General features: G+C 47.9%; 1 protein-coding gene across 2 annotated transcripts; it reads left to right on the top strand.

The window, feature by feature from the left end:
* The first annotated feature begins 285 nt into the window (after positions 1-285).
* On the top strand, positions 286-4,602 carry LOC123048236 (probable serine/threonine-protein kinase At1g01540). 2 transcript variants are annotated; one of them, XM_044471377.1, is made up of 6 exons: positions 286-513; positions 2,688-2,949; positions 3,040-3,268; positions 3,376-3,460; positions 3,619-3,843; positions 4,093-4,602. In XM_044471377.1, exons 1-6 carry the CDS (start codon positions 286-288, stop codon positions 4,600-4,602), a joined length of 1,539 nt encoding a protein of 512 aa, XP_044327312.1. The 2 variants fall into 2 exon arrangements, 1 of the variants encoding a protein (XP_044327312.1); XR_006423256.1 differs by lacking the exons at positions 286-513; positions 2,688-2,949; positions 3,040-3,268; positions 4,093-4,602 and having other exon boundaries at positions 3,410-3,526; positions 3,619-3,756.
* Positions 4,603-24,780: the final 20,178 nt, after the last annotated feature.

Here is a 24,780-nt window from a genome sequence, read left to right as displayed (position 1 = left end):
TATTTTAAAGATCAAGTAATAGAACAAGTTACACTTACTATTTGAATGCTACTTCCCACTGCGTTGCAAAAACATATCAAAGGAGCAACTGAACCTGATAAACTAATTGAATCTAAAAAGTATCTAGATGTAAACCCTACCTACAGTATCTAGGTTCAAACCCTACCTACAGAATCCATTAGCAAACCCTACCTACTAATTGAATCTGACAAATTACACTAACTATTGCATTATTGTAGCCCTACCTACTAATTTAATCTAACAAACTAATTGAATATAGAGGCAATGGCAGACGGGATGGGAATTGTGTTAGCGAAGGTTACCATCTTGCCAACGGCTTCGGCGGACGAAAGCGAAGGGAAGGATTGCGGCTCCGACAGTCGCAGCGGCAGATGGCGTGGAAGGCGGCTCCGACAGTCGAACGTTGAGGCGGACGGGACGGGTGGCGGATCCGATGGCCGGATGTCGAGGCTTATCGAGGGGGAGAGGAGAAGAAGTGGCCAAGACAAAGAAGTGTAAATGGATAACTACCGGGCAAAGGAATGCAAAAAGTGGTGGTATGTACAGCGACTACAGTGGAGGGCACTAGAAAACGATCACCACAACTTAGTTAGATAGTAGTGGCGAGCGGTTGATAGGTTTTTTGTTAGCACAAAAATGTATTTTTCTATATTAATTCATGTTCAAACTTTTTCCATGATTAAAACGCAATATTGGAGTCCCCATGCGCTAATGTGGCCATTTTTCGAGTTGGTTTGCTATTTCGAAACATTAACTGTTTTTCCGGTCACTAAAAAAGGCAAAAAGCTTTCAGCATACCATCGAGCTGCGAAAGAGATGAAACTTGCCATGTTTTATTCATTGGACCACTGTAGGGTGTGGTAAAAATTTGAGAGCATTATGGAAAAAACTTGCCGCACCTCGTGTACAAACCGGACACTCTGCCCCGAAGTGTCGGGGTTTCGAGCGGAAACCGCCGGCTTAATTACAGAAACAACTCAATTTTTCAAAATAATTTGAACTTTATTTTTTTAATTTGAGTAATACATACCATGTAGAGCCCCATGCTCAGATTTGGCCACTCTTTGAGTTGGCCTGCAATTTTTTGGATATTAACTGATTTTTCGGCCACTAAAAAGGCAAATGATTTCAGCATGCAAACGAGTTCTGAAAGTGATGAAACCTGGCATGGTGTATTCATTATGCCCCTGTAGGTTGTGGCAAAAAGTTTGAGAGCATTACGGCAAAACTTACTGCATCTTATACAAACCAGACACTCTCCCCCAAGGTCTCAAGGTTTCGAAAGAAAGCTGCCTTCTTACACAAACAACTGCATTGTTTAAACTTATGTGAACTTAAAAGTTTTTCTATGATTAATACATACCATCCAAAGCCTCATGCTCAAATTTTGCCACTTTTTTTATTTGCCCGCTATTTGTAAGTGATTAACTAATTTTCTGACCACACTAAAAAGGGCAAAACGCTCTTTGGTAGGAAATAGCATGCAAACGGTCTCTCAAAGGGATGAAACTTTTCATGGTGTACTCATTGGACCTCTGTATAGAGTGTGGTAAAATTTGAGAGAATTACGAAATGAACTTGATGAACCTCGTGTACAAACAAGACACTCTCTCCCGAAGTGTAAGGGTTTCGAACGAAAACTGCGACCTTACACAAACAATTCCATTTTTTTTAATCATTTGAACTTCAAGCTTTTTCTATGATTAACACATACCATCCAAAGCCCCATGCTCAAATTTGGTCACTTTTTGGGTCGACCTGCTATTTTTTAGGCATTAACAGGTTTTCCGACCACTAAAAATGGCAGAAAGCTCTTCGGTAGGAAATAGCGTGTAAACGAGCTCCGAAATGGATGAAACTTGGCATGCTGTATTCATTGGACCCTTGTAGGGAATGGTAAAAATTTGAGAGAGTTACGGAAAAAACATGATGCACCTCATGTACAAATCGGTCACTCTTTCCCGAAGTGTTAGACTTTCGAACAGAAACCGCCGCCTTACACAAACAACTCTATTTTTTAAATCATTTGAACTTCAAATTTTTTCTATGATTAATACATACCATCCAAAGCCACATGCTCTAATTTGGCCACTTTTTGAGTTGGTCTGCTATTTTCGTGCAATAATAGAGTTTTCGGCCACTAAAAGGGACAAAATGCTCTTTGGTAGAAAATAGCATGCAAACGAACTCGGAAAGGGATGAAACTTGACATGGTGTATTTATTGGACCCTTGTAGGGTGTGGTAAAAAATTGAGTTCATTATGGTAAGAAATTGAAGCACCTCGCGTACAAACTTGACACTCTCCCCCGAAGTGTCATGGTTTCGAACAGAAACCTCAGCCTTACATAATTTGAACTGTGGCGGCAATCTTTTACCCGCCACTTCTACTTTTTCAAAAAAGCACTCGCGGGTACCTAACTGCGCCCGCCACTAATTTGTGCCCACCTATAAGCCTTTTCCCGGTAGTGTATTGATCTTGATAATTGTTTATTTGCATACTAGCTTCTGAACTGTTCTGTGCAATTTTGTCATACAACAAAATACTGATAGCTTAGAGGATTTGGATCACCTATTATTCAACAAGTACTGTTTTCTACTTTTCCATTGTTGCATATATCGCTACAAAATAGAAGAAATTAAACCATGGATGTGTGATATTGGATAGGGATTGCATACCGATGGGCAAAGGATTGCTGTGAAGATCCTTCATCCCATGCTTCACAACCTTGATGATACACAATTCGAGCAGGAGTATCACAACCTTGAAAGTCTCCAACACCAGAATATTGTGCGCTTAGTTGGCTATTGCAATGAAACTAGACGGGAATTCGTGTCATTTGAAGGAAGAACGGCACTTAGTGAAAGGACACACAGGGCACTTTGCTTTGAATATATGCAAAATGGAAACCTGGACAATCATCTTTCTGGTATGTTGCATGCCTTTGTACTTGTATTAGTAGGTATAGTGTGATAATCTTAATATATACATTTCCGATGGTCTTTGTTCATTGCTACAGATGAATCTAGCGGACATGACTGGCACACACGCTATGCAATAATTAAAGGAATTGCGAAGGGGTTGAAATACCTTCATGTGGAATTCACACCCCCTATGTTTCATTTGGATTTAAAACCAGCCAATGTATTGCTGGATGAGAACTGGGTGGCGAAAATTGGGGATTTTGGATTGTCAAGGTTCATGCAAAATGAGCAAACGCATATCACAACAAGTTCTATAGGAACAATGTAAGCTGAATTCTTCATGTCAACTGAATCTTTCTGTATTCAAGGAATTATACATTCATTACACGCATAGTATGCTTCATAGTAACATATATGATGTGTTCATGCAGTGGTTACTTACCGCCAGAATATATAGATGGGGGAGTAATTTCAAATAAGTTTGACATATTCAGCTTGGGTGTTATTATGATAAAGGTAATGGCAGGACGTACGGGCTACTCACAAAGTGTTGAAATGTCTTCCCTGGAATTCATTGATCTTGTAAGAAACTGTTGCCTTTGTCGAGATCTGCTGTGTATCTTTCAGAAAAGATTTTTTTTTAATGAAATATCATTTACATTCAAAATAACCAGGTATCCGGGAATTGGAGGAATCGTCTGCAAGCAGCTTTAATGGATCCGATAGAGCCATACTGTGAACAAATAAGGAGATGCATCACAATAGCTTTAGCTTGTGTTGAACCCGACCGACACCGAGGGCCTACTATAGGGTATATCTTGAATGAGTTGAATCAGACAGAGACAATGGGTCGGTTTCCCGACGTATCGCCAAGTGACCCAGGGTCATCGATGAACCAGGTGTGATGATCAGTGAGTAATGGCACGATGCAAGCATTGTGCCAATAACCATAAATTATTTGAATATGAGATAATTTATCCTAGAAATTCTAGTAGGGTGGGAATATATGCAACATATAGAATACATGCATTTGAAAAGCTCATTTAAAAAAATAATTAAATTCGAAACAGAATCCGGGATTCAAACGATGCCCCTTTCCCTAGTCCCGACAAAATGTTGTTGTCATATAACTGTTTCCCAACGTGCAGGAAACCAGGCAAACTGACATTACAGAAGTAGAAGAAAATCGGGAGAGGGAAGAACTGAGCCGGATAGAGAATCTCTTTGGTGAAGTAGTCGACAACTACAAGTTGGATCAAATGGCAAGTTACATGGGCAAATCCAAGACACGGGATGACCAAGTACGAGAGGCCTGCATCCTGGTGGAGGAGGACAACAAAGATGCCAAGGCTACGAGGTATGTGGACGGCCTCAAGACCATGCATGGCAATGGCGATGGTCAGTCCACGCTGTGCCTTGTGTATAACGCGACCGGCGGCACCCTCCACCACGTCCTCCAGCACGACTGGTCTGGTCATATTGGCAGGGCTCCCTGCCCTGCCTTGATCGGCAACGGCCAGTGGGCTGCCTTTCATCACGTTGCCCAGCCCGGCGAGCCAGATTCGCTGGCGGCGGTCGTCTACCGCGGGAAGAACAAAGATGGCGACGAACATGATTACTCCCTCCGTTTTAAAATAGATGACCCAATTTTATACTAAAGTTAGTACAAAGTTGGGTCATTTATTTTGGAACGGAGGGAGTACTTGCTTGCGTGGTGTACACCGTCGAGTTGGTGGCAGCACAACAAGGTACGTGCATCCTAAGTCCTAATTAACCAGTCCTGGTTGTCCCAACTCAACTGATCTTGACAATCTAATAACGTGCATATGTATATACACAGGCGTATTGCGACGTCAGTGGTGCCGACTATTTCAACAATCGTTGGGCTGATATGCACAGCAAACTGAGCAAATCCGATTACTCTTCGGACGCCATATGCGGTGGGTGTTATATTGAAGCAAAAATTGGAGGGGGCAATAGTCCTAAGTTTACTGCAAGAATCACCTCCGTGGACGGACATCGCCAGCATTGGCAACCAGTAACGTTTGCCGAAGCTGCCGAAGTCGTTGGGGAACGGACGGATGATGGTATTATGTCACTCTAATAATTCCAACATAAAGAAATAACCCACTCAGTCATCGTATGGATCGGTCCATCACCTTCTTCGACATTGACACAGTGTCGGTACATTATGACTTTACTGTTGTCATTATGTTTTTTCTTTATTTAAGTTAGACTGTTGGTATTGTACTATTGTGTATGTTACGTGTGTAACATAGCCGCCGCCTCCTCCTCTTTCACAAAAAAGCTAGGGTTTTTGCCTCCCGCCGCCGCCGTCGCAGGCCCGCCTCCTCTCCGATGGCCCTAGCGCCATGAAGGCGCGTTGGATCTCGGCAAGGGCCGGCGGGAGGGCTCCGTTTTTGTCGTTTCTTCCAGTTTTGTTAGGGTTTGTGTCCTGCTCAGGAAGACGAGACGGCGGCGGCTCCCTGAAGATGGAATAAAGGTCTCCCTGCCTAGCCCCCATTCCGGCGGTGCGTCTAGCATTGTTGGTGGGCGTGTGGAGGTGTGTCTCCGGCGGATCTATCTTTGATGGATTTGCTCGGATCTCGTCGTTGTTCGTCTACGTTCGTGTGTTTTTGGATTGGATCTTTCTGATCTACGCTATTCTTCATCTGCGGCGGTTGCTGTTCTGGTGCGCTGGTGCTACGGGGCCTTAGCACGACGACTTTCCGACTGTCTACTACAATAAGTTGTGCCCGACTCCGGCGATGGAGGGGCGATGACGGCGGCGCGCCTTCGGCTCGCTTCAGTGCTGGCAGTCGTCGTTAGGTGGTCTACGGATCTGGATGTAATTTCTATTATTTCTAGTATTCGTTATAATTAAAAATGAATAGATCGGAAATTTTCTCACAAAAAAAAGTATGTGCATCTTACCTGTGTAGAGACCACGTTTCACTACTCATGCTTTCTATTTTCTTGATGCTACATTTTGAGTAAATAAACCGTCATTTTTTTGAAGAAAAAAAATCATCACACGGATGTGGAAGTGCGTAGATATTATGGATTTTAATGTAATTCATCTGATCCAAGCAAGGAACTGCATGCAAATCTTCATCTCGCTGATGTCCACAGGAAGGAGTGCTGAAATACAATGATGTTGGGGAACTGTGTCCGCCATTAGCGACGAATAAGACCTCCCAGGTGTCGGGGGGTTGTCGGCCTCGGTCCCTGTGTTCAATTACTTCTTGCCCCCGCCCATCTCCAGGAGCGCAGGGAGGCTCATCCTCGGCGTTGACGCCCCCGCCGTCAGCCAACCTCGACGAGCCATCCATCGGCAAGGCCATGTCCTTGAGGAGCACCAGGAGCACGACGCCTCCCATTCCCGTGCCTGGCGATGTCAGTGGCGGCGAGGATACTAGCAGCGGTGGGGAGCACAAGCAGCAAGATGGTGGGGAGTAAGTGCGGCGGCGAGCATGAGCACGAGCACACTCGCCACAATTTGTTCTTCCAATTACGGGCGGACCACACCGGAGGCCCCCAACCCTAGATCTCGCTCGTCCTCCCGTGTCTCGCTCTCAGGGGCGGCACCAGAGGCCCCCAACAATAGATCTCGAGCGCCTCCATCCAATTTCGCTCCTCCCCGCCGTCACCGGTGGCGGCGGGCCTCCCCTGCCAAAGGTAGCGGGTGTGGTTGGCGGCGGCGATCTTCCCTGAAACAACGCCCACCCCCCCCCCCCTCCCTCGCGTCGCCCTCTCGAGGGCGACCAACCTCCCCGTCCGCCCCCCCCCCCCCCTCGATTCCTTCCCTCGCCGCCGCCGGAGATGGGCGCCGGGTCCCCCGCGCAGCCGCCTATGAGGGTGGCGGCGAGGCCCTCGACCGCGACGCCGCTCGGGCTCGGGCCTAGGGTTTGAGGCGGCGGCCTCTGCTGGGGAAGGCGTCGTCGTCCTGGCGGCGGACGGCGCTCGCCGGTGTTGAGGGCCGCCTCTACTCGGCCGCGCGGGCGGCGAGTTGGCGGTGGATGCGGGCGCCGCGTGGAGGGATCTCCTGCTGCTCTCCTTCGCCAGATCTGAAGACGGCGCCCCTGTGCTGCTGCTTCGTCCTCGTCAGTCCGGCCGGATCCGGTGGCTGACTGCGCGGATGTGGGGTTGGGAGCTCTGGATCGGAGTAATTTCTTGGCCGGCTGAGGCGGCCACGACGCCGGCGGCGCTCCAGGCGCTGTTTCCTTCTTGAAGGCGGCTTCGAGATCCAGCTTCCTCCCCCTGCATCCGGGTGAAAACCCACAACTTTGGTTGGGCGGCGGCGGTGCCCGGCTCTGTCACCTTCTTGAAGGCGCCGTTTTGGGTCCGCGGGGAGGTGGGACAGCTGCAGCGCGTTCTTGGTGTTCTTGATGGCAGCGGTTCTCTCTTCAGTGGTGTCGCTTCGCCATGGCGGTCGGCTTCCTCTTCATGTCAACGTGCCCTGCTCGCCGTGTGGTCCGGTCTGTCCGGCGGGTCGACGCCCTCGGCCTGGGCGAGAGGGGATAGTGGTCCCCTCTACGGCGACTTGGACGCGTCGGCGGCTGAGGGATGGTGTCCTTGGCGAGGTCCGGCTCTCGTGGTGACTGTGGTGCTCAACTCTTCGCCGTGTCTTTCTGGGGTGCTCCCGTTCAAAGGCTAGTGTCTTCAGCATGCCTCTTGTTGTAGGCTGCGGTTGGTGTTTCCGGTAGCTGCTTGGCTGGTGGTCGCGCTCGGTGCCTCTTTCTTCTTGCTTGCTCTAGAGGGAGCAAGCCCCATTTCCTGTGGCGCGACCCCATCAAGCTCTTTGTTTGGCCCCAAGCTGTAGCCTTTCTTCTTTGACCGTAGTATTTTAGCCTTCCTTCAGCGCCATGTATCTGCTGCTTTGTTTATGTTTGTTGTACCTTGTTGTAATCCTGGCCGGTTGATGGCTTTGTTAATTCAAAGCTAGACAAGGTTCGAGGCTTTTCTCGGGCTCGGCCTGTGCCTTTCCTCTAAAAGACGATCAATCCGATGGTGCAGCTCACCCAGGCGACGGCTGATCCGTCGATGTGCACCCCTGCATGTCTAGCCTGATTGTTTTGGTGCACCGTCGGCCGGTGCGAGGTGGACTGATCATGTGCGATGGCACCCAAGGCCTTGGTTGTGCGTCGTCCTATGCTACCTCCGTTGTGGGGTTGCCCCGGCTCTCGTCGGCAGCGGATCCATGCGTGGCGGGACAACATGGTGTACTGGAGCTGACCTCCGATGCCTCTCGCTGCATGGCTGGGCCTGAAGCCCCTTGGTTGATCTGGCCATGCCGCCGGCGGTCAATCTGGTCTAGCCCTCCGTCACCAGCTCAGATGTGGGTCTAATCTGATGATCACTCATGGGCTAGTCAGATTGCAAATTGTAGTGGCCATCAAAGAGTTTGCATGAGGATTCCTCTACTCAGATCTGGTGGCTGCTACCGACGGCATGTCCTAGCGAGGTAGCGAGATGCAACCCGAAGACTCCGTTGTGTATTTTGGCAGCTCTTACTCTGGTCAGTTTGCCTTCGACGGTGAGGTGCAATCCATGGATGATGACTTGACGCAGAAGGTATGGTTGTGCGGCAGCTGCGATGCGATTTCTAGCCCAACGCATGTAGCTGGTCGGATTGTGAAAAAGTGGCGGCGATAACACAAGATTGACTTCGATTTGGTGGTACTTCTTGAGTATCCTGTCTTGAGCTCCGGGGTGAAATACCTAGGTAACCCGTTTGGTTGTACCTGGCAATGGTGATGTTTTTGCGTCGTAACCTTGTTGAAGGCATTGCTCGGATATGCTCGGACTTGTTCTTCAGGGTGAAAACCTAGAATCTGGCCTTTGGCGGTTGGATCAGGTGACGGCGACGTTTGAGCATCGCTCCTCCTTGAAGGCATTGATGTTGAAGAACACCGTTGTTCTTGTGATGTCAAAAGATGGTTGGTGCGGATAAGGTCATTGTTGTAGACTTGTAGTTTGTCGACCACTATTTTGATCTCGTTAGGGATTTTTTCCTCTCGCTTTGACATAGATTTGGTCTTACATGACTTTGCTCTTTGCCTACATGTTTTTGGTGTGTGTTGATGTTGGCTGTGTGCATCCTATCTATGCAGAGGCCGGGTGTATACTCATGGTGTCTGTATCCGCTTGATGCTTCATTTTGAGTCAATAAAATCCACTCTTTATCGAAAAAAACAGCAAGCGGACCACACACATAATTAAAACGTTCAATAAACGTCGTTGTTATATGCGAGATGTTACAGTGTCACGTTAGCCTGATGGAGGGGCCTCACATGTTGGAAAAGTCAGCAAGACCGTCCTACACCGTTGATCAGTGGTTTATGCAAAAAGATTATTGTAGATGATGCTTTTGCCAAAAATATATTTCCTCCAAACCTTAGCCCTCAACGTGGTTGCTTTGTACAAGTAACACCTGGTCTTTTTTTTATAGAACGAACTGCTTTATTCTCATAAGAACGATACAACTGCAGCTTTCCATAACAGGCTTTGCAAGACAGAAAAATAACAACCCGGTCCTACACTGACGACTTGATGTTGACGAGAACCCGCACGAAGAAGAGTATCGCTGCAGCAAGGAACCAACTGTGCCGCCACGAGGACTCCGCCAAGGGAATCCTCGAGGCTTCCTAAGATGCTTGAGCCACCCGGGATGTCCGGGATCAAGACCGATGAACGCATGTTGGCCATGACGGCAAATTCCTTAGATCAGGGAGATCTCCATTCGCGAAGAAAGAAAACATCGTCCGCAAGAGTGGGAAGGAAGGAAGCTGCCTCCAAAAAACAGAGCTATAATTATTGACAATGGCTCCACCTCTGCCTCTCCCTCCCTCTCCTAGCCCTGCGGCGGGCGCTACTCTAGCCCCGTCGGCCACCACGCCACGGTTCGCCCATCCTAACTCCTTCCCCTTCCCCGCGTCAATGCGCCTGGCCATCTCCGGGCTCGTCCTGTAGTGCTGCGGCTCGGCTCAGGGCCATTCATTTCTCTGCATCGGGCAGGAGCGGATCTAATACCGCTGGATCCACCACTGGCTCGCCGGCTGCGCATTCACTGCCTGTGCCGGCCTACGCTGGTCTCCTGCGGTCTATCATCTGCATCCCTCCCTCGTCCACATTTATCGCCACCAGAGAAGCCTCGCCAGCCCCAACGGGAAGATCTGAGCTCCCCCCTCCGCCCCCTCCTGTGCCCGCGCCTGCCCCTTGCCCGGTATGGCAACTCGTCCAATCGAGGAAGCGGCGGCGTGCACCGCCCGTACCATCTTCGTCCGACGGGCGTTACTCACCGCTGCGCTCCGAGGCAGAGCGCGTAATGGCGGAGAGATGCCGCGCGGCCTATTTGAAGCGATTCCGGGGCCGCTGCCTTCGGTGTCTTGCTCCTGGCCACCGTGCAAAGGAGTGTCGGGATCCAGTCCGGTGCTCAGCCTGCTGGAACTGGGGGCACCGCTCCCGTTCCTCCTCCTGCCCCAAGCGCCCCATCCGCCGCCCCCACCCTCCCAGTCCGCCGCACCTCCACCGCCACCCCCGCCCCGGAGGCGCAGATCCCTCCACTGGCAGCTCTTTCACGATCTGCACCCCCGCCATGGAGGCGGCGGCGAGGGCTTTCCGCGCGTCTGCGCTGCTGGTGACCATGTCCGAGCCTCGGCTGGACATCACCCCGTAGCTCGTGGCCAAGGCGATCGAGCGCGACCTCAACATCTCCTGCAACGAGTTCCATGTGTCCAAGCACCACCCCGAGCACTTCATGATCCGCTTCGCCCACGTCAGGCACCGGGACATCGCTTTCGACGCTGGGGTCGTCTCCTGCCGGGGCGTCGCGCTCTCCCTGTCGGCCTGGTCACCGTCGGCACACGGCCACCGCCGTGTCTGGCGGTACTACTACCGCATCGCCGTCGAGAACATGCCGGTGCAGTCCTGGAACAAGGAGGCGGTGCAGGATGCGCTCGGGAAGACGTGCCACGTCGACCGGCTGGAGCGGCAGACGACCTCCCTCTCCAACACGGCCTGCCTCTTTGCCTGGGTGTGGGCATGGAGTCCGGACGACATCCCCACCAAAAGGGGTTCTCCATCATCGATCGCCCCCTGGACCCCAGGGGCCGCCAGACGCTGCCGAAGGGCTGCCCCCGGGACGAGGGGCTAGAGGGGCCGGATTTCTCTCTGCTCATCCACCTCGACACCATGAAGGACTACACCCCGATAGCTGATCGCGACCCCGCGATGCCGCGCGCCAATGACCCCCAATGGCCGCTCGAGGAGCATTTCCGCTGGGCTCGCCACGTCGAGGACGGGCGGGCTGAGCCGGCTCGCGTCCCTCGCGTCTGTGACAGCGAGCATCCTCGTCCGAGGCGCCGCGATGACGAAGATGAAGATGTTGGTGCAGACCGCGACCGCGGCCGTCACCGTCACCGCAGCCGCCCTGGCCCAGCTTGGCGGGGTGCGCTCCTCGGGTGCCGCTCAGGTGGAGCTGCCCGCGAGGATGGGCCATCCAGGCGCCGTCAGGACCAGCGCCATGGCACGTCCAGTGGTGGCCGGCGTCGCCATGGCTCTCCCACTGGCGCACTGTCCGAGTCTGAGGGCACCGAGCGCTCCTACAGCCGCTCGCGCTCACCGAGGCCGGCACGCGACGACAACCTGCTCCAGCCATGTTTTGCTGCCGTCGAGGTCTGCACCCTCCCTGTCCTCCAAGGTGTGGCTGCTCCCCCTGGTGGAAACGCTGTTGATGCCATCCTTGGTGTACGAGTGGCTTGGCCAGGGGCGGTGGATGCTACCTTTTGAGTACTGGCGTTGATGCAGCAAAGTAGCGTAAGTATTTCCCTCAGTTTTTGAGAACCAAGGTATCAATCCAGTAGGAGGCTACGCGCGAATCCTTCGCACCTACACAAAACAAATAAATCTTCGCAACCAACGCGATAAGGGGTTGTCAATCCCTACACGATCACTTACGAGAGTGAGATCTGATAGATATGATAGGATAATTTTTTTGGTATTTTTATGATAAAGATACAAAGTAAAATAAAAAAGCAAAAGTAAATAACTAAGTGTTGGAAGATTAATATGATGAAGATAGACCCGGGGGCCATAGGTTTCACTAGTGGCTTCTCTCATAAGCATAAGTATTTTACGGTGGGTGAACAAATTACTGTTGAGCAATTGACAGAATTGAGCATAGTTATGAGAATATCTAGGTATGATCATGTATATAGGCATCACGTCCGAGACAAGTAGACCGACTCCTGCCTGCATCTACTACTATTACTCCACACATCGACCACTATCCAGCATGCATCTAAAGTATTAAGTTCATAAGAACAGAGTAACGCCTTAAGCAAGATGACATGATGTAGAGGGATAAATTCATGCAATATGATATAAAAAAACCCATCTTGTTATCCTCGATGGCAACAATACTATACGTGCCTTGCTGCCCCTACTGTCACTGGGAAAGGACACCGAAAGATTGAACCCAAAGCTAAGCACTTCTCCCATTGCAAGAAAGACCAATCTAGTAGGCCAAACCAAACTGATAATTCGAAGAGACTTGCAAAGATAACCAATCATACATAAAAGAATTCAGAAGATTCAAATATTTGTAGGGGAACGCGACAGAAAACAAAAAAAATCGACCTACGCACCAGCCCAGGACCACTATGGAGACTGCATACAAGGTTTGATCTTTTTCGTTACCGACTCGTAGCACAGCGGGAAGTAGAGTCGATGACGATCGGCGGTGCAGATCCCCGCAGCTAGGATTTACAACCTCCCAACCGCGAGGATGTATACCCTCATCTGCTCCTCAGGCAGCCCTCCGGGAGGCGGTCGAACAGCCCCCCGGACGGTGTCGCGGACAGCCCTTCGGGAGAACCTTCGAAACTCGAACGGTCACTCGGAAAGCCCTTCGGGAGGACCTTCGAAACTCGGACGGTCACACGGACAGCCCTTCGGGAGGCACTCACGAACTAAGACCGAAACTACGATCTCTCTACAGAGTTGCACACATACGGTGTCATCTATCCGGCAGAGCTTCGCCATCCAGAACTAGTTCCCACCGAAACCCAAACAGCCTTTCGGCTCTACGAAACTATTTCGTTGGGAGGGAGAGAGAAGCCAGATCATGCATGGCATTTGTATGTGAGAAGGGATCAGGTTTGGGCTGCCCACTCCTCCTCTATTTATAGGAAAGCCAAGGGGTAGGGATGGCTCACAAAAACCCGAAATGCCCATGTAAATGTCACACATGAAGGGCATAATGGGGAGGAAAGTGGAGCTCCATGGAGCCCCACACATGTGGCCGGCCAGCCCCCTTGGGGGACCCCCATGAGGAGCATGCTTGGCCCCCAAGCTCTTCTAGAAGCCTTTTGGAAATATCCCAAAAGGTGACTCACCATAAAATATCCCAAAAGGCACTTTCACTATTCACGATGACATTTTTCAGCGTCTGTTCGAACTGAAAATATTTGTGTGGGCTTAGAACATTTCCAGTACCCACAAAAATTATTTTCAACGCGTTCCGAAACAATTCCGGTTTAGTGATTTTCATCTGCGAAAAGCATCTGAAGTGGTTCCGGCAGCTCCACAGCATATCCGGTTATTATCCCGGAAAATTCCAGAAAGCTTCCAGAATGATTCTGGCACCCTCCAAGAATTATCAGGCATGTGCCGAAACCAATTTGACTTTATGGTATCCCCTGAAACAACTTTTCAGTTTCATCGAAACTCATCCGATAACCTCTTTCCGCGGAACCTTTCCGCTGTCCGAAACTTTTCCAGTGTCCGAAACTTTTTCGGTGATTTTCTCTCAGACTCCTTGTCTAGTATTCAGCAGATAGATGACCCTTAAGCGTGTGACCCTATAGGTTCGGTGAAGTATAGACATGACTGGAACCCTTTCCGATCAATGATCAACATCGGAGCCGTGGACACCCATATTGACCCCTATGCCCACACGAATAAATATTCGAGTGAACCTCCAGTTGCCGTGTGCTATTCCTGTTGCTTCGCGATATGATACAAATACCCGAGGTGAGACATGTTGGCATTCCCGTGGATCAACAACTTGTCCACTATGCTAGTTACCTCGTTACCGGTATTGTTCTCTTTTCTCGTTATCGTGTTCCGGCATCCCCGTGATCAAATCACAAAGTGTCTGGCCAGACGATGATGGATACCGTAACACCGAGAGGGCCCAGAGATATCTCTCCATCGTCGGAGGAGCAAATCCCAATCTTGAGCTATCAAGTTACTTGACACACTTTTCCATGAACCCGTAAGCCGCCGTAATAGCCACCCATTTACGGATGACGTTTAACAAACCCCAAAGTTCATGAAGCAAGCATGAAGAAACTCGATACTCTCATGGTCTAAGGAATCATGCAAACGTTACCATCTCTGTGTTATGTACCATTGACTTGTGATGAATGAATCTCATAGCATAACATCAATCCGGGTCGATTCAACACAAATGTTCTCTTAACATTTTGCCCTCAAAGTTGCTGGCATAGACATGCCCATGATCAGAAAAACAGAACCATCATGCAACACTTGAGCTAGTCTTAGAGGCCAGACTAGGAATACTTCTTACCGTTTATTATTCCACACGTGCATATGAGTCTTCCTCCGAGCCTCGTGGAAATTGTAGACTCGAGAATCATTGCAGTTATAGCATGGAACATAAACATAATATGAACTCGGAGATAAATAATATCATTTATTATTGCCTCTAGGGCATATCTCCTACAGACTCCCACTTGCACTAGAGTCAATAATCTAGTTAATGCTAATGCACTTTACACCTATGGCATACTGGTGTAAAAAATGCTTCACATGTGGTATAGCCTGATGTCCATCGGATCTGACAATTTCAGCTCCATGTGTATCTCTGCATATCCTCACATTTTCATGCTTTCACAAAATTCATATTTTGTGTGGACTTGGCTTTGTATATATGTGAATCATTGGTCGAAACCTGATTCCTCAGACTGAGTTATGGAGCAACTATCTGCAATAGTGTCCCATTGACCAAAGCCTTCTTGGAACCATACTAAGTTCATGAATGAACTATATGATTCAACATCTTTGTCTTTGTCGCTTCTAAAGAGGCAACATACTTCGCCTCTGTTATAGAATTCGCCACAGTAACTTGTTTGCAACAATTTCCAACTAACGTGCCACCATATTGTGTATTGCACAAAACCCTTAACTTAAATCGGAAATCGCATGGAGAAAAGATGAAGGCTGTATCGATGTAACATTTTACAACGAACTCTTCATGATCTCCGCTTGCGAGAAAACATATCATCAGTACTTACTCTAGTATTCAATGACATCTTTCACTGTTGTCCCATGATCAGTACTTTGATCACATTAGTATCCATACTCGCAACACCTTGGGAGCATCGGACGTATCTGGTTGTTTTACATACCATGGAATACATGATTAATCCAAACACAAAAGTGTGTGGAATCTGCATCATGTATTTTGCTCATCAGTATTTTGGGACACCGAGTCTTGCAAAAAACTCTTCCATGTGACTCTGGCAAGAATCACTCCCTGGCGGTTTTAAATGCTAAAAGGTTTTAGCACCTTGTCAATGTGTATTCATTGCTTAGCCCTATTAGGTAAATCTATCTCCATATATCATTATGCCTAATACTGAGGCTATTTAGCCTAAGCACTTCATCAAAAAACTATTTTCAAATGAAGTCCTAATTCGTGTCAAGAAATTTATTTTTAATTAACAATGTGTCAAGCACACAAGGTTTTTAGAAATATTATTACGCTCCCACTTACTTTCTTGAATTACAAGCATCTTCGTTACCCATTGATGAAGTCAAACCCCTTTGACCATTTCATCAAAGCACGAAGATTCCAACTCCATTTTGCTCTCTTCTGTCCATCGCTGGAACTCTGAAGTTTGCACCCTCACTAGCATCCTCTGGATAGACAAAATGCCTTGGACTGTAACACATGCAAGTCCTTGGTTTCATTTCTATCAGAGGGAAATCCTATTGTCATCCATGTTTCATATCTCATGATTGAAATATGTATTAATTGCTAGTTCAACCCGAACCGACTTTAAGCATCGCTACGATGAAAACAACCTCATCGTAGTCAACTCTTGAACTTGTTATTTCAACAAGTCGAGCTTTATGGATAAAACATTTCTATCCGTATCAGTTTTAAGTTCCATAAATATTCGTTAGACTCTAAGTCTTCTGAAAGGTGTATCAAGGTTTTAATCTTGAATCACTTATATGGAAACTAACTCGGGTTGTATTGGCATTTAGCCAATTCCGGAGTCAGGGCCCATCAACGCTTCCTTGTGTATCGTAGGTATAATGTTGTCTAACAACAATATCTCGTTTGCACACCTGAGAGGTTTGCACGAGCCTTGCCTACGTGGTTCAGCTACAAGTTCGACCGAAGTTCATACATTTTATTGTAGAGACTTCCGTATCAGTCGCAGTAGGAAACTCTGGAATTACTTCCAAGGTCTCTTTCCTTTGATCTGATGATGAAGATACTGTTTATCTCGTCGAGTTGCACTATTCTCCCACTCACCTTTTTTAAAGAACCATTCTCTTTAAAAGCACACCGTTTCGCGGCAAAACTATTTGCCTCGGTATAGTGAGGGAGGAATACCCAACATTTTTGGTATAACCTACAAAGTAGCACTTGTCTGATTTGGAATAGGTTTGTAACCTTTTACACAAGCCCCATATTCCAAGTGTTAAGAAAAGATATAACATGGTTGGGCGTACCATACCATGGCTTCATTTCAACAGACCCGATGTAGCTCTTTTCAGTGTAAAAGCCGCAGTCTCTAAAGCATCACTTTAAAAAGGATAATGGCAAATTTATTTATGTCATCTTTGACCTTACCATGTCATAAATGGTTAGATTACATCTCCATGGACTTTTCACTTGCAGTGGTGTTCCGGGAGGTGCGAGTTATGAAACCCCTTTCACAACTCATCAGACATTCGCTAAACATGTAACTCAAATATTCCTTTGTGCAATCAAATTGCAGAAACATAATTTTCTTGTTACAATAACTTCTACTTCATTCTTGAAAACCTTTCGAATGATTTCAAAAGATCCAGACTTACGTCTCATCAAGCAAATATCCATATATCTACTTGAGTCATTTCTGAAGATATATAAATCCACTACTTGCAACAACATTTATTGAACTACACACATCAAAATGTATGATCACCAATAAGTTTGTTGCTCGTTCCTTATGGCCTGTGAACGGTATTTCAGTCACTTCACTTTTCGGAGAAAAGTTGCAAGTGTCAGATGATTCAAAATCAAACGACTTCAAAATCCATCACAATGGAATTTTTCCATGCGGGTTTCTCCAATGTGACCAAATACAGTGCCACACATGTGTGGTATTCTCACAGTCTTGCGACATTTAGCGTCAGTGTTATGGATGTATTATATTACCATCAATATTCATAACATACATCCATCTTGGATGGAAGCATGGCCCTTCATGTTATTCATAATACTTAACAACAATTGTTGTTTTTATGAACAACTCTTTTGCAACAAACATTGTGCAATGGGCTAGAGTGTATGCAACTCTAAAATGAATTATGAAAGTAAACCCAGAGGTATTGTATTATTATCAATATTCATAACATACATCTCATTCATAATGGAAGCATGGCCCTTGTGTTATTCATAACATCGAACATAAAAAGTTCTCTTATGAACAACCTTCTTGCAAGATCCTTATGCATGGGATAGAGTTTGTAAAACTGTAAATGAATTATGAAAATAAATACAGACGGCAATACACCGATGGAAGGTATAGTAACATTTAGTATGTTCCCTGTGTATACCTTAACCTCATTTCTGGCTAGCCTTTTAGGCCATAGTAGCTCTTACATTGATTCGTAACAGAATGCAATCGAGTGGGTATCTTTGTGATTAACTCACAATACCCAAGAATTAGTGATTAACATGTTTAACCATAATTCCCAAGAACTATATCTTTGACCAGCCTACTATACATCAAAAACTTGTATGACATTCATACATGAGCTGGATATTCCAGTCATCTTTCTTTTTGCCTTTATACTTCTAACAGTTTAACTTTTAGTATTTCTCCTACTCGCAAAAGAAGCACCCAACTTAAGAGTGGCGTTAGCTCCGGACTTCCTAGGCGTGTAAGTCATACTAACACCCTTTGGACACTTCCTTTCTCTTTAAGTTGTTGTTTTATTCACCTTTCATTATATGAGAGGCGTTCTTCTGGATCCGTCTCTTATCAGTCTAATGCATAGTGAACACTTTACTAATAATTTGCAATCAAACATTGCTTTGGATATTTCATATCTTTCAGCCTTTGTTTGTATCTGAAAATTAATTTCCGGTTCCATGAATATCACATAACTATCCCAAACTTTCGAAGTTCGAGTTTCATGGAAGCAAACATATTTCACTTGACCGTAACAGAATTCTAGCTTTTGGATCGAAAGACGAGAGTCACATGATCCATAGCATTAGCGGGAGGATACGGAAAGCATGCGATAGGACAAAGTCCTTCTCGGCACTTTTGAGGACAATCCTCATATTACGTTACCAATCGTAAAGTTTTAACCACATTTTAACAGCTATTCAATTTTAATAGGGAAGGTGGAAACGCGAGCCATTATTCTACAACTATTTTGCATATAACACTTAGACAATGTTCATAATTAATTGCACTAAGAATTAAACATGTTAATTCAACATGGGCGCGGGGTCTGCTCAGCCAGAGCTGCCGCTCCTCCCTTTGCGTTCTGGCACACCGGAGCGTCGAGCCTCCTTCCAGCCGGAGCCAGAGATCGACGCCGATCGTCTGGCTTCCAAGCTGCAGGCTCTGGAGGTGGACGCCAACACCACTTTCCTCAGCCAAGTCTTCGGCATGCTCCCCCCATCCATCATGGGGGCACCGTCTTTCAAGTTCAACGCCGACCCGCCTGCTCCGGAAGCAGACACCCTCTTCATCCCCACGCCGCTGCCTGCTGAGGTGGCGCGCCGCTCAAGTACAAGGGTGGCCAAGGTGGGCTTCCCGAAGGGCATGACCCAGCAGGAGAAGGTGCAAGCTAGGCTGGCACAGCAGCTGGAGTTCATCAACAAGCCTTCTCAGTTCACGCCGCGTGTCAGGGAGCGCTACGTGGACAGGTTCAAGACGCCGCTGGGGCGGCTCACGACCGAGCTGGCCAAGGCAGCTGGAGTTCTTTCCCCGGCCCGCATCAACCTGCCGGACAAAGATCTCCGCGCTGCTGTTGGAGAGGATGGTAGCGCCGCCTGAGTACCGCGTTTCTAGCTAGTTTGCTGATGGGTCCGTCTGTTTCTCATGTTAGCTTGCCTATCTAGCTCCGAGTGTGCCGTGTGGTGTAGCTGCCACACCGTCGTTGTTTTATGTCCTTGTGTACTTTTAGCGACCTTGCCGGGCGCCCGTGTTTGTCACCGGCCGTACCATTTGCAATTCCATGCGCACGTCGCTCCCTGTTCGAGCTGGCCTGCTTTCTGTGTTGATGACCCGTGTCCTGATGAGTAGCTGCACCATTTTCAACTGGAATGTGCGGGGCCTCAACGACCGTGCGCGGATATCAACTGTGCGATCACTCATTGATCAGACCCGTTGCTCTCTTGTGTGCCTGTGGGAGACCAAGCGGGAGGTGTTTCCCTCCCTTGAAGTTTCTGAAACTGTTGGGCCTCGGCTTGCTGGTCACGCCATCCTTCCAGCAACAAGGACAAGGGGAGGTATCCTGCTCGCCTGGGACACCGATCTGTTTCATGTCTCAAACACTGATCCTTCCCCCTTCGCCATAACAATTACACTAAATCCTCGCACGGGTGATGCCCCATGGTCGATCACCACGGTCTATGGGCCCTGTGAGGAAGATGCCAGGCTGCTCTTTTTAGCTGATCTTGCACGAATCTGTGCTGTCACTCCTGGGCCATGGGTAATTGTTGGAGATTTTAACCTCATTTATGAGGCGCGAGACAAGAACAACTCCAATCTGAATATCCGGATGATGAGACGCTTCCGTGATGCACTAAACAATAGCGAACTCAAAGAGATCAAATTATCTAGGCGTCGTTTCACCTGGTCCAATGAACAGGCCGACCCCACGCTGGTCCGCCTTGACAGAGCATTCTGTGACACGGCTTGGGACCTGAGATTTTCCAATGCAAGATTGCAACCATTAGCCACGGCTATGTCCGACCACTGTCCGTTGCTTCTGACCTGTGAAAGAACGCCACGAAGATCGCCGCGTTTTCGTTTTGAGGCTTTCTGGACCCATATTGAAGGGTTCAGAGAGGTGATTACCTCTGCTTGGAATCAGCCATGCCCCCCGCTCAACGCCCTTGGGCGGCTGGACTACAAGCTCAAACGAGAGGCGCGCGCCCTCAAGCTTTGGCAGAAAAATTGCATTGGAGACATTAGACTGCAGTTTCTTATGGCACAGGATACACTTCTCCTTCTCGACGCCGCGCAAGAGTCCAGACTCTTGGAGCAGGATGAGATGCAACTCCGGCGTGACCTCAAATCCCGGATCCTCGGACTGTGTGTGGTGGAGCGCATTAAGGCGCGACAGCGTGCTAGAGTAAAGTGGTTGTGTTTTGGGGACACAAATTCTAAGTTTTTTCCACCTGAAATGCAACAGCCGATGCCGTAAAAACTTCATAGCCCAGCTCAGTACACCTACGGCCATCGCCACGGATCAGGCTCACAAGGAGCAGGTGGCCAAAGAGTATTTCACAAGCATCATTGGCACACCGGCGGCAGCGGTGGCGGATTTTGAATGGGCGGGCCTGGATTTGCCGCGGCTGAACCTTACTGAACTTGAAGCCCCGTTCTCAGCGGACGAGATTATAATAAATGCAATAAAGGACCTGCCGGGTGACCGTGCTCCTGGACCGGACGGTTTTTATGAATCCTTTTTCAAGGCAACTGCTGACATCATCATCTCTGATCTCCTGCTCGTGTTTCAACAACTATATCAGCTAAACCCTCGTGGCCTGGATAGAATGAATGGGGCTCACGTTGTCTTAATTCCTAAAGTGGATGGAGCAAATGCACTGTCAGATTATCGACCGATCAGTCTGCTGCACAGCGTTGCCAAGCTATTTCTCAAGGTTCTGGCGATGCGTCTCGCTAAGCGTCTCCCGGAACTTGTCTCGCCAGGACAGAGCGCGTTTACCAAAGGATGTAGCATCCAAGACAACTTTCTGTTCGTTCAAGGATTGGCTCGCCACTTCCGTCGGACTAAACGCCCTATGCTTTTTCTGAAGCTGGATATTGCCAAAGCTTTTGATATGCTGGCCTGGCCCTACCTGCTAAACATGTTGAGGGCACGGGGTTTTGGTGAGTGGTGGTGTGAATGGATCGCTATGATCCTTTCCTCGGCATCCTCGCGAGTGATCATCAACGGATGCGCTGGAGACCCAATTCACCATGCCAAGGGAGTTCGTCAGGGTGACCCCATCTCCCCTTTCCTATTCATCCTGGCCATGGAGCCTTTACAACGTCTCATCGAAAAGGCGGTTGAAAGCAACCTGCTCTCGCAGCTGCGAGGTAGAATTCCACCGGTGCGCGTCTCCTTATATGCTGACGACGTGGCCCTCTTCATCAACCCTGTAAAGGATGAACTGGTGGTACTCAAATCCATTCTCTCCGCTTTCGGTGATGTGACGGGACTGCGGGTAAACTTTGCGAAGAGCTCTGTGATCCCCATCAGGTGCGATGGGCTAGATATGCAGGACATAGTCGCCCCTTTCGGCGCCCGTGTCGCTGCCATGCCAACCCGGTTCCTGGGATTACCACTCTCCCTCAGGAAGCTGCGCAAGATTGATTATCAGCCGTTGCTGGACAAAATTCGGGCGCGCCTGGCTTGCTCGAAGGCTCGCCTCCTAGCGATAGCAGGCCGACTCGTGCTTATCAACGTCGTTCTCTCATCCATGACAGTTTACTGGCTTGTTATGTTTGAACTGCCAGTCTGGGCTCGTAAGGAAATCGGTAAGTTGCGTCGAGCATGGCTATGGCGTGGCGATGAGAGTTGTCATGGCGGTCACTGTAAGGTGGCATGGCGCCGGATCTGCAGCCCGAAGAATCTTGGGGGTCTTGGTATCGTGGACCTGCGGCAGTTTGGCATTGCGCTACGGCTGCGATGGCTTTGGTTTGAGAGGACTGCCTCTACTCGACCATGGGTGGGACTCCCAACGCCATGCTCCATGACCGACCACTTGCTGTTTGCCATGGCAACTCGCTGCAGCTTGGAAATGGGCGAAAGGCGTGCTTCTGGCTTGATGCATGGTTGGAGGGGCAAGCCCCATGCCTCATCGCCCCCGACATCTTCAATATTACTGCCTGCAAGCACCGGACGGTGGCTTCTACCCTCACTGACGGCCATTGGATACGGGACCTGCAAGGGCGTATCACGGCTGACACCCTTCCATCCTTTGTCGCGCTCTGGACAAAGGTAGCTGCCGCGGCACCTCTCGTTGCGACCGAGATCGACTCCTTCGAATGGCGTTTTTCGACAAATGGATGCTACTCCGCGCACTCGGCGTACATGCTGCAGTTCACGGGCTCTGTGGCTTACGGAGCGATGTCCATGATTTGGAGAACTTGGGCGCCGGCGAAGCACAAGTTTTTTGCCTGGCTTCTTGCGCAAAAAAGGATCATGACTGCCGATAGGCTGCTGGCTAGGCAATGGCCGAACTCTTATTTTTGCCCACTATGTCGGCGGAACCTCGAGACAGCTGAGCACCTCATGTCGCAATGTCCTTGGACGGTCAGCCTCTGGGACCTGGCGGCTAACAAATTCCAGCTCCCGGCTCTTTCACCTTCGTCCTGGCGTGGGAATGGCACCATGGAGGTTTGGCTTAGCGAGTTGTTCGCCGTCCCGGCGACGGCAAAGAGGGCGCGCTCCTTGGTACTGCTGCTGATCTGGGAAATTTGGCGGGAGCGCAATGATCGCATCTTCCGGAACGTGGAGTGCTCACCTGCATCGGTCCTTTTCAGAGTTGACGAAGAGAGGATCTCCTGGGCGCTGGCGGGAGGCCGGCACTTGATGATGCGAGAGTAGTTGTCTTGGTTCTTCGCGTTTTTCCTTTTTTCTTTTTCTACTTTTTTTGGGGAGCTTTCTTCTCCTTGCTATGTACAGTTGGCATTTCTCTCGCCGTTCTTCTAAATGAAATGCGCAGCTCTCCTGCGTCATTTCAAAAAAAAAGAGTGGGAAGGAAGAAGAGCATTAACCATCTTGCAAAGGAACCACACACCACCTACCAAGATCTGAAGAGAGTTGATAGATTCGATGACACAGACTCTTACATGCCCTTCACCAGCGCCGAATCAGACGTCAACGAGACAGGGAAATACCTTTTTTTTGTCTCAAAAAAAAAGACAGGGAAATACCCAAGGTTTTGGTTACTGAATGAGGCAATTTTACCGAGGGGGACTGGTAAATGTGGTTACCACGGTTACCGAGAAATACCAAGAATATTTCAAGCGAATTTTATAGTTGAATTTTGAATTCATATAAGTGAATGAACGAATATTCCAACCAAAGACCTCTCAAAACAGGAACTAGGTTGCTACCAACACGCTACAACCAACTCTCATGGCATTCATTAGATCCTACGTACTTTACTGTAAATCGAGTCCTTAAATTCAAAAATTCAAAAAAATGGTATTTTTCGCTCGGTATGGTGATTTACCCAGGGCCACGGAAATACGCGGTAACCATGGGAAATCTTGAAATTTCGACCGGTAACCAAAACCTTGGAAATACCTTATTCCCATAAAACATCTTGTTGTAGCATTCGGAGCAGCAGCCCAAAAGATGTTTGGTCGGCCGCAAGGAGAAGGCTGACGCAAAATACAGGCCCAGTCTCATGAAGTGGAAAAAAACTGAGCGGCTAAGGGCAACTCCAAGGGCGCGTCTATGCCTCGCTTGATTGTTTTTTTTTCTTTGACGGATACGTAGCAGTCCCCTACACTGTTCCTGTTTGCGCTGGCCCACTATGCTACCGTAGTAATCTTTTCATGTGTTTATAAAATGATGATAGTACATTAAAATATCTTAAACATGTATAAAGGTAACTTTCTGGTATACAAATGTACAACATGTATGAAAAAATAGGCATTAAAATATACATTTGAAAATATGTTAATCATGTATTGAAAAATAGTACACATGTACTGAAAAATATTCCTTATGTATGTGGAAATGTACAATTTGTACGAAAAAAGAGTAGACATCAAAAACAAGTATTTGAAAAAAATATTAATCACGTATATTTAAAACAACAATCTATAAAATAATGTTTCTAATGTATACAAGAAATGTACAACATGTATGCAAAAAAGCAGACATTAAGATATATATTTGAAAAATGTTAATCACATACTTGAAAAATGTAAACATATATAAAAAAATTTGATGTGTTCAAAAAATGTTCAATGTGTATGAAAAAAGTAGACATCAAAAAGTATATTTCAGAAAAATGATTACCATGTATTTGAAAAATGTTTAACATGTATGAAAATATGTTCATAATGTATATGAATGATATAATTTTTTGGAAAATATTAAAAATGTGTTAAAAAGCCGAAGAAAGAAGCAGAAAAAACCAAAAAAAACTATACAAAAGACGAAGAAAACCAATGTGAAACAGTGAAAACCCAATAAAAAGAACTACAGAAGAAAACTGGATGAGGGGCGGTTGAGGATATACCACAGCTTGGTGCCGATGAGGATGAGGGGGTGATTTCTCTTTTTTTTGGTGGGGGGGGGGGGGGGGGGGGGACATC

The sequence above is a fragment of the Triticum aestivum genome, chromosome 2D (genome assembly GCF_018294505.1).
Source record: "Triticum aestivum cultivar Chinese Spring chromosome 2D, IWGSC CS RefSeq v2.1, whole genome shotgun sequence".
In the NCBI taxonomy this organism is placed as follows: Eukaryota; Viridiplantae; Streptophyta; class Magnoliopsida; order Poales; family Poaceae; genus Triticum; species Triticum aestivum.
This window is presented reverse-complemented; position numbering and strand designations above follow the sequence as displayed.

Coding starts and splice junctions, on each gene's coding strand:
- LOC123048236 (XM_044471377.1), top strand. CDS start 286: ATGGCAGACGGGATGGGAATTGTGTTAGCGAAGGTTACCATCTTGCCA. Junction 514..2,687: donor GAAGTGGCCAAGACAAAGAA/GTGTAAATGGAT, acceptor GATATTGGATAG/GGATTGCATACCGATGGGCA. Junction 3,844..4,092: donor CAGGGTCATCGATGAACCAG/GTGTGATGATCA, acceptor CCCAACGTGCAG/GAAACCAGGCAAACTGACAT.